Source organism: Echiichthys vipera, assembly GCF_963691815.1.
Source record: "Echiichthys vipera genome assembly, chromosome: 22".
Classification (NCBI taxonomy): Eukaryota; Metazoa; Chordata; class Actinopteri; order Perciformes; family Trachinidae; genus Echiichthys; species Echiichthys vipera.
This window is the reverse complement of record NC_139847.1, coordinates 19,872,230-19,883,183: the sequence shown is the minus strand read 5'-3', so window position 1 is coordinate 19,883,183 and position 10,954 is coordinate 19,872,230. Positions and strand designations below refer to the sequence as shown.

Here is a 10,954-nt window from a genome sequence, read left to right as displayed (position 1 = left end):
ACCAGCCATCCAACACACACGCACACACACACACACATACGTCAGGAAACGCAAAACTAAAAAGGGTTGGGTTTCATTCTAGAAGGAGGTCTCACTGCTGTGGCTTCTGATCCGTTTCCTCTGGATTTATTAAATCCAATGTCTTTAACCCTTTTAAACCCTCAATTAATGATCTTCTGATTAGGAATAAACCTTCAATAAATAATCTTCTGATTAGGAATAAACCTTCAATAAATAATCTTCTGATTAGGAATAAACCTTCAATAAATAATCTAATTAGGAATAAACCTTCAATAAATAATCTAATTAGGAATAAACCTTCAACAAATAATCTTCTGATTAGGAATAAACCTTCAATAAATAATCTTCTGATTAGGAATAAACCTTCAATAAATAATCTTCTGATTAGGAATAAACCTTCAATAAATAATCTTCTGATTAGGAATAAACCTTCAATAAATAATCTGATTAGGAATAAACCTTCAATAAATAATCTTCTGATTAGGAATAAACCTTCAATAAATAATCTGATTAGGAATAAAACTTCAATAAATAATCTGATTAGGAATAAACCTTCAATAAATAATCTGATTAGGAATAAACCTTTAATAAATAATCTGATTAGGAATAAACCTTCAATAAATAATCTGATTAGGAATAAACCTTTAATAAATGATCTTCTGATTAGGAATAAACCTTCAATAAATGATCTTCAGATTAGGAATAAACCTTTAATAAATAATCTAATTAGGAATAAACCTTTATTAAATGATCTTCTGATTAGGAATAAACCTTTAATAAATAATCTTCTGATTAGGAATAAACCTTCAATAATTAATCTTCAGATTAGGAATAAACCTTCAATAAATGATCTTCAGATTAGGAATAAACCTTCAATAAATGATCTTCTGATTAGGAATAAACCTTCAATAAATAATCTTCTGATTAGGAATAAACCTTCAATAAATAATCTTCTGATTAGGAATAAACCTTCAATAAATAATCTTCTGATTAGGAATAAACCTTCAATAAATAATCTTCTGATTAGGAATAAACCTTCAATAAATGATCTTCTGATTAGGAATAAACCTTCAATAAATAATCTGATTAGGAATAAACCTTCAATAAATAATCTGATTAGGAATAAACCTTCAATAAATAATCTGATTAGGAATAAACCTTTAATAAATGATCTTCTGATTAGGAATAAACCTTTAATAAATAATCTTCTGATTAGGAATAAACCTTCAATAATTAATCTTCAGATTAGGAATAAACCTTCAATAAATTATCTTCTGATTAGGAATAAACCTTCAATAAATAATCTGATTAGGAATAAACCTTCAATAAATAATCTTCTAATTAGGAATAAACCTTCAATAAATGATCTTCTGATTAGGAATAAACCTTCAATAAATAATCTTATAAGGAATAAACCTTCAATAAATAATCTTCTGATTAGGAATAAACCTTCAATAAATAATCTTCTGATTAGGAATACACCTTCAATAAATGATCTGATTAGGAATAAACCTTCAATAAATGATCTTCTGATTAGGAATAAACCTTCAATAATTAATCTTCAGAATAGGAATAAACCTTCAATAAATGATCTTCTGATTAGGAATACACCTTCAATAAATAATCTAATTAGGAATAAACCTTCAATAAATCATCTTCTGATTAGGAATAAACCTTCAATAAATAATCTTCTGATTAGGAATAAACCTTCAATAATTAATCTTCAGATTAGGAATAAACCTTCAATAAATGATCTTCTGATTAGGAATAAACCTTCAATAAATAATCTTCTGATTAGGAATAAACCTTCAATAAATGATCTTCTGATTAGGAATAAACCTTCAATAAATAATCTAATTAGGAATAAACCTTCAATGAATAATCTTCTGATAGGAATAAACCTTCAATAAATTATCTTCTGATTAGGAATAAACCTTCAATAAATAATCTTCTGATTAGGAATAAACCTTCAATAAATAATCTGATTAGGAATAAACCTTCAATAAATAATCTTCTGATTAGGAATAAACCTTCAATAAATGATATTCTGATTAGGAATAAACCTTCAATAAATAATCTTCTGATTAGGAATAAACCTTCAATAAATAATCTTCAGATTAGGAATAAACCTTCAATGAATAATCTTCAGATTAGGAATAAACCTTCAAAAAAATGATCTTCTGATTAGGAATAAACCTTCAATAAATTATCTTCTGATTAGGAATAAACCTTCAATAAATAATCTAATTAGGAATAAACCTTCAATGAATAATCTTCTGATTAGGAATAAACCTTCAATAAATGATCTTCTGATTATGAATAAACCTTCAATAAATAATCTTCTGATTAGGATTAAGCCTTCAATAAATGATCTTCTGATTAGGAATAAACCTTCAATAAATAATCTGATTAGGAATAAACCTTCAATAAATAATCTTCTGATTAGGAATAAACCTTCAATAAATAATCTGATTAGGAATAAACCTTCAATAAATAATCTTCTGATTAGGAATAAACCTTCATAAATAATCTTCAGATTAGGAATAAACCTTCAATAAATGATCTTCTGATTAGGAATAAACCTTCAATAAATGATCTTCTGATTAGGAATAAATCTTCAATAAATGATCTTCTGATTAGGAATAAACCTTCAATAAATGATCTTCTGATTAGGAATAAACCTTCAATAAATAATCTTCTGATTAGGAATAAATCTTCAATAAATGATCTTCTGATTAGGAATAAATCTTCAATAAATGATCTTCTGATTAGGAATAAACCTTCAATAAATGATCTTCTGATTAGGAATAAACCTTCAATAAATGATCTTCTGATTAGGAATAAACCTTCAATAAATAATCTTCTGATTAGGAATAAACCTTCAATAAATTATCTTCTGATTAGGAATAAACCTTCAATAAATAATCTTCTGATTAGGAATAAACCTTCAATAAATTATCTTCTGATTAGGAATAAACCTTCAATAAATAATCTGATTAGGAATAAACCTTCAATAAATAATCTAATTAGGAATAAACCTTCAATGAATAATCTTCTGATTAGGAATAAACCTTCAATAAATGATCTTCTGATTAGGAATAAACCTTCAATAAATGATCTTCTGATTAGGAATAAACCTTCAATAAATTATCTTCTGATTAGGAATAAACCTTCAATAAATGATCTTCTGATTAGGAATAAACCTTCAATAAATAATCTTCTGATTAGGAATAAACCTTCAATAAATGATCTTCAGATTAGGAATAAACCTTCAATAAATGATCTTCTGATTAGGAATAAACCTTCAATAAATGATCTTCAGATTAGGAATAAACCTTCAATACATGATCTTCTGATTAGGAATAAACCTTCAATAAATGATCTTCTGATTAGGAATAAACCTTCAATAAATGATCTTCAGATTAGGAATAAACCTTCCTGTCCGTAGCTGCTGTATTTGAACATTGGTCTTAGTGGTGGGACTGGAGAGAGCCTGATATTTTCTGAGGTGGTTCGTCATGGACACAGTTTAAGAACCACTGGTGTAGCCTGTGTGGTTATTCAGTTATCAAAAAGTATTATAAAGATGTTAAGGATGAGCTCATACCAGTTAGTTTATCTGTGTGGCTGTATAGAGCCTATTGACTACCACTGTTTACTGCTTTTAATAAGAAAGATTGTAAATGGGGAAATGGAAGGATCTGTGTATTTAATGAGTAATTGTGTCTTTAACTTAAATAAAAACTTTTCATTCTTATTAGTTTTGTATCATTTTCCATACTACACATGTCCTCTCATGCTGATTTTATTAATATGAAGAGAATCATTTTCAGCCTTACATTGAATATTTTAATTAAACTCCATCCGTCGTGGTTTAAAATGGCCCAAACTATTCAAACAAAAACATTTGAAGGGGGGGTAAATACTTTTTTAAATGAATCCGGGATGAATGTGATTAGTCGTGGAGGGCCGTGATATGAGAAGGGTTCCTGCTAAAGAAAACATTAGCCTAGCTAAAGGAAATGTTGGTCTATTTGTACTCAGCTGCGTTCCTATCAGACGCCTTTTAATTAGAACGTTTGTTGGGACTACTTCCGACGGAGGTGTTAACCTCGACATGATAGCAGAGTGCGAGGCTCACCTTTAACACTGCGGATGTGGATTGAGCCGAGATAAACATCCGCCGGCTCGCGACCTGCTCCGTGTTTCTCTGTAAAACACGATAAAAAACAAACAACACAAATCAGTCACACCATTAAAGCTTCATACCACACACGGAAAGTTGAACGCGATGATAATTCATTCAGACTAACGCGGATATTAACGGAACTACTGTGACGCTTACGTTCACCGCTAACTGCCGCGTCACTGAGCGCGTTCCCCGCACGTGGACGTGATTGGTCGCTCCAGACACGCTTGTGACGTGGAGCTCGAGCGCACCTGAAGCTCGTTTGAAGTGAAGGCGGGAGGCGAGAGCCGGTTTAAAAGACACACGGGAGCTCTGGCTCTTTGCTTGTGACTCTGTAGCAGCAGGAGGGTGAGGGTCCAGCCGCTTCACCAACTCACACACACCGGGACACACACATACACAGCGGGGCACGGGAGGCTCTTTTCTGCCGCACTTCAACCTCCAGAATCCTCGCAACTCCATCTGTCTGCAGCCATGTTTGAGGTGAGTCCACTTGGACCGTGCTGTACTTTTACATTTGTGTTAGATATGACTTTTTGTTTTGGTGACGGTATTAGTGAGGTATTGTCAAGGTAACATCATTACAACATGGTTCAGACAAACAGAAGTGCCATGACTCACTGTGGGTTCTTGTACCTGCACCTGGTGTGTGTGTGTGTGTGTGTGTGTGTGTATGAACCACTTGGTTGGTTAACTAACAGCGTTAGGGGAGAGCGGGGTGAGCTGTGCCAGTCTTACTTGGTGTCTTTTTAAAGTGGAGGCCTGACAAATTCCTCCAACTGAAATATCTACATGTGTTTCAGGATGTGGTGAATCCGTGACAACCATCACTGTGGATCTAAAATAAATGGCTTTCAATTTATGACTTTCCAAAAAAACTCAATGTGCCCCCAACAAGGCATATGTGTATAAACTTGATAAGCATTTCCTGGGAAAATGATTCCCTGGTTTTATTAATACATTTTACGTTTTTCCTCCTTAATCCAGCTCATCTTTTTGTTCTATAACTCAAAATGTTGTCATTTTGGTAAAGTAATGTAAAATAATACTTTAATTAATCTAACAATAAACGAAGCTGCTATCTCAACTTGCCCTGCCATTTTAACACTAAGGGTGTCTGCAGCAGCTCAGAGCTAACGTGTAACTTTCTGAAGCACTAACTTGTATGAATGACAAATTTGATCTTCATTTTTCTTCCCACTTATTCGATAGGTCAATCTGTCACAGGGTGAGTAAAACGGCTAACTCTTAAACTGTGTGGTCACATGAGCGATTTTCTACAGTTTCCTCAAACTAAGGGGTGGCTGAACTTTCCCACAGGCTCAAATCCCCCTCTCCCCTACAGTCATACTCAAATCTGGAAATTTGTGATGTGCATTTTCATTTATAGGTAACTGAATAAAATAACCTGTGTTGATCATTAGATGTAGGTGGCTATAAGGAGAAAAACAGGAGTGAGGCAGATCCTGTAGTGGATACTGATGAGTTCTAAATGACTATCCTAATTGTATTGTCTGCCTGACACTTCAGCTATTGAGACTAAAGTGAATCTTCTAGCACTGTTCTATCATGCTCATCTTAACCTCTGGACTCTCTTTTTTTTTTTTTTCTCTCAGACCAGTAGTGATGACTTGTTCCTGCCTTCCTACCAAGATGAGGAGCTGGTGGACAACCTGCTGGCCAGTGAGGACTCTGGAGAGGGTGAAGGGCTCTCCCTAGCGAGGGCCCTGCTCCCCCTGGTGGAGTCCTCCTCCCCTCCGCTCATCCCCTGGGTCTGCTCCACCCGCTACAAGACTGAGCTGTGCACCAGCTACTCAACTACCGGTTTCTGCAAGTATGCCGAGCGCTGCCAGTTCGCCCACGGCCTCCATGAGCTCCATGTCCCCTTCCGCCACCCAAAGTACAAGACTGAGTTGTGTCGCAGCTTCCACACAACGGGCTACTGCTACTACGGCAGCCGCTGCCTGTTCGTCCACAGCCCCACTGAGCAGCGCCCGGCCCAGCGCTACCGCAGGAATGTCCCCTGCCGCACCTTCCGCTCCTTTGGCGTTTGCCCCTTCGGTACCCGCTGCAACTTCCTTCATGTCGATGGTGGAGACGTCGGCGGCAGTCCAGACTCTCCTGATGTTGGCGAGGAGAAGCCCTTGCCCGTTTCCAGTCCCCAGCTCCAACCACAGGCCAAGGAGTGGAAGCCACGAGGAGCTCTGTGCCGCACCTTCAGCTCCTTTGGGTTCTGCCTGTACGGCACACGCTGCCGCTTCCAGCACGGCCTCCCCAGCAAGATCAGAGCCTCTGACCAGAGCCCAGGAGGGTCCTTCTTCCCTCAGCCTTCCCTTGGCAGTTCTGGCTTACCTTCCCCCACGTCCCTCTTCCCTTCCACCTCGCCAATTTCTTCCACCTCCTCTTCTCCCCCACCGGCCTCCCCTTTCCCCACCCCGCCTGCAGAGGGCACGGCCCACAACGCCTTCACCTTCTCCAGTCAGCACCTGAGTGACCTGCTGCTGCCGCTGGCCCTCCACCTGCAGCAGCTTGAGAGCAGCAAGGCCCAGGGGATCTGGGACAACCGGGCACTCTAACTGGATGGGATTAGACTCCAGAATCAGCACTGAACACCACACCCCAATTCAATCTTTTCTTTTATTTTTATTTTTTAACCCTCCCCTTTCCCTAGGGCATTTTTTTAAATATATATTTTTTAATTTGGTTGCTTGTGTCAGCAGGTCAAGCAGGCCTTGAACTGTTCATTTGCAGATCAAGCAGTCTGGTACAGGTGGTCAGTCTCTGGAATCACTACTGTTGCTGCTTATGAGTGTAATATTTTTTAACTATTGTAAATACTTATTAATGAACTGAGTAAATGAAAGGTCTGACCTCAGAATCATGAATAAACTAATTTTAACCTAAGCTTTGTATCTATTGGTTTTTACACAGGTCAATGCCACACAGAAGTGAATATGAAGTGTAGTGTGTATTGAATATGGTTAGTTCAATGACAGGAAATATGAATGCTACAGCATACACTGATTTCTCTTTCAATGTTGTGTTTGGAAGGTCCTGTTTAATGTGGGAGAACACGGGCCTCAGTGCCCTGGGGGCACGGTGCACACAAAACGCAGTTTAAAAAGTCTTTCATGACTTTAAATTGAAACAAACACAGGGGTTTCCCCCAAAAAAGTCTACACATTTTAATACTCCTACTTAATTACTTAATTTCGTTTTCAAAATGTAATAGCCTTTAAAAACCTCGCTTTGTCACTGCCTGTTCTCAAACTGACGTCCGTCTGATTCAGACACTGCTGACAATGCCAAGCAATGGAATCGCACACATCACCAAACGATTCCGTTGGTATTTGTGTGCGTTCACGTTCAGTGGCTGCCCTCAGTTCAGCGACTGTTGCACGTCTCATAGCATTGACTAAAAAAAATTAAAATAAGACCACTGAATATGTATATATTTTTTTCTGAAATCAGCATCCCAACATGTATGCCAGCCCTTCTGTTCCGGTGTCTGTTAAATTCCAACACAAGCGCACCTCATTTCTTCTTAATGAGGTGCTGATTAAGTCATCACCTGAACCCAAATATGAGAATTCTACCTAAATTGATGAGGAAAAGTAAAGAAACTATTTTGGTCATCACTATCTTGCAATAGGACCAATTGAATGGCAAAAAAGTGCTGGTAGTACCTTTTTTAAAAGTAATCACACTCTAAACATAACTATGGACTATGCCAAAAATGTTTTGAGTGAGGAAATGAGGATTGGACCCTAGAGGACTGGAGTAAGGTCATCTGAGTTCACCTTCTGTCTAACCAGGTGTCTAACCCGACACCTGGTTAGACAGAAACCTGGAGAGAGGCCTAAGCCAGTGTCTCACCCCCACTGTGAAGTTTGGAGGCTCGGTGATGATCTGGGGGTACTGCAGCAAGGCTGGAATCAGGCAGATTCGGCTTTACGAAGGACGCATGAGTTCAATTTTATTTAAAGTGCCAAATCATAACAAAAGTTATCTCAGGACACTTTACAGAGTAGGTAAAGACCACACTCTATGACTTATTTATGATTTACAGAGACCCAACAATTCCCCCCTAGAGTACGGTGGCAACGAAAACCTTCACTATAACAGACAGAAACGTCAGACCGACCCAGCTCTGTGGAGGACGCACATCTGTCTGCACCGGTTGAATGAATCAAGCCACGTACAAGGTTATCCTGGAAGAAAACTTTCTTCTGCTCTGACAATGTTCCCCAACTCCCAGGACAATGCTCCATGCCATGCAGCTAAGTCAACCGAGCTGTGTATGAAGGACCATCAGATCAAGACCCTATCATGGCCAGAGCACTCTCCAGACCTGAACCCCCTTGAAAACCTCTGGAATGTGATCAAGGGGAAGATGGATGCTCACAAGTCATCACACAGTATACATACAGTATATATATATATATATATATATATATATATATATATATATACTGTATGTATACTGTATATACAGCTCTGGAATACATTTTACTGTATCTATATATATATATATATATATATATATATAGATATATATATATAAATGAATGTAGTAGTGCCAAAAATACATACAGCATGCATATCATAATATCATATTGTGTGTGTGTGTGTATATATATATATATATATATATATTTGTATACTGTATATTAATAATATGTTAATTGTTATAGCCTAATACTCTTTTTTGTGTACTGTCCGAATATTTGGACTAATTGTTTATTGATGCTTTGGCAACATTGTTATGGAAACTTGCATCCAAATAAAGCCCACTGACTTGATAAACTGATCTATCCACCCCCCCCCCCCCCCCCCCCCCCCTACACCGGATTGGGAGCAACTGCCTGGAGCAGGGTTCCAACATCAGGCTGAAATCTGGAACCAGAAGAGTGAGGCCGTTCAAAATAGAAGCACTTCATTTCCTGGCAATATCTGTGTGTGAAGTTCTCAGCAGACCGATAACATCCCTCAATTCCAGAGCAGCCACCTGTGTCTGACTGCTATCCAATTAACCAATCTGTACCTCCACATGCTCTTCAATCCACCAATCACCAGCCTTCACCTCTTGGCGCTTCACAGCACACATCAACATGAAGATAAAAAGAGCTTTTCTCCATGAGGAAAGCTTGATTGGCACTGTCATTCAGAAGACACAGACTGGGAGAAAGCATGGCCTTTACCTCCCAGATACTGTATTCATAACAAAGTAAAAGAAGCTCATTTCAAACACACTCACAGAATACATCCCGTTAAATCACTCATTTCAAAGGCATGGGTGTGTACCGCTCTTGGGTTTTTTTTGTGGCCGTGCTGATGAAACTTTCAACCATTTGTTTTCTGAATATCAAAGTCAAAGTCAAAGTCAGCTTTATTGTCAATTCTTTACACGAACTAGACAAACAAGGAATCTTAATTTGGTTTCTCCCTCTCCCATGCGTAGACTAGACAAGACAAGACACAATAGGTAAAGTGGCAAGACACAATGGTAAGTGACACAACATGAATGATCTAACTGCTATAGTAACAACAAAACAATTCAATAATGAAAAAATAATAATATAAAGTGCAGATGGTGGCATAATACTCTTACAGGCTTTGAAAGAATAATATATATATATATATATATATATATATATATATATATATATATATATATGATATATGATATATGATATATGATATGATATGGATGTAAACACACTGATGTTCCAGCAGATTACTGTGAAAGAGTAGTGTCTGTGAAACATTAGCAGCCATATATAGTCACAATGCAAATTTGGTCAATTTTTCCCTTCAAGATGTTATATTTTAGTATGAAAATCAAAACACGTGTCTTCAGTATATCATTTTTAATTTTATTTGGTAAATATTTTATCCACAAACGAAAATGTTCAAGCTTTTCTCATTTTTGTATTGGATGCGATTCCCTTTATAAATCCCTAGCCTCAGTCAAAAACAACGAGGATGCAACGTTTTTAGACAACTGTGAAAATGTATTTGATATACCCGGTGGCATTTAATGACATGTATGACGACAGGGTTTATTACATACATCTATGTATTGACATGACAATGTTTATTTATTCATTTATTTTCTTTTATATGACATCCTTGCTGTATGTACTTTTGAATGTGAAGACGCTCTCCTGTGTTGTGTTCTATGTTACTTTAACACTTTCTGTAAACTCTGAATATTCAAATAAAGAGCAAAAAGAACCGAACGGAGTGAAGTTAGCCAGAACTAAACCGTATGTGTGTTTTTAGTCAAATGTATTAACTTCGATTAAGAAACTTTTGAAAATACATCAATTACATATTTCCGTTTTACAGACTGCATATTTTAACTTATTGTATCAACAATGGGACATACCCATGGATGTATTCTTTTTATTTTATCTATTTTTGATATTCTATTTTATTTGTTTATTTATTTTAAATTCTTTTTCAAAAGTTTTTTATTGGATTTTGCAGACAAGAACACAGAAACATGTGTAGTACATGTACAGTATGTCTGCTTTAAGATGGAAATAAGAAAAAGAAGAAGAAGAAGAAGAAGAAGAAGAAGAGGAAGAAGAAGAGGAAGAAGAGACGAAGAAGAAGAAGAGGAAGAAGAGACGAAGAAGAAGAAGAACAAGAAGAGGAAGAAGAGACGAAGAAGAAGAAGAAGAAGAAGAAGAAGAGACGAAGAACAGACGAAGAAGAGACGAAGAGGAAGAAGAAGAA

At 36.7% G+C, this 10,954-nt stretch overlaps 1 protein-coding gene across 1 annotated transcript; it reads left to right on the top strand.

The window, feature by feature from the left end:
* Nucleotides 1-4,684: 4,684 nt before the first annotated feature.
* Nucleotides 4,685-6,786, top strand: cth1 (cysteine three histidine 1; the record flags this gene model as incomplete). Its single annotated transcript, XM_083937291.1, has 2 exons — nt 4,685-4,693; nt 5,827-6,786. The coding sequence occupies 2 exons, from the start codon at nt 4,685-4,687 to the stop codon at nt 6,784-6,786; spliced, it is 969 nt and encodes a 322-aa protein (XP_083793417.1).
* Nucleotides 6,787-10,954: the final 4,168 nt, after the last annotated feature.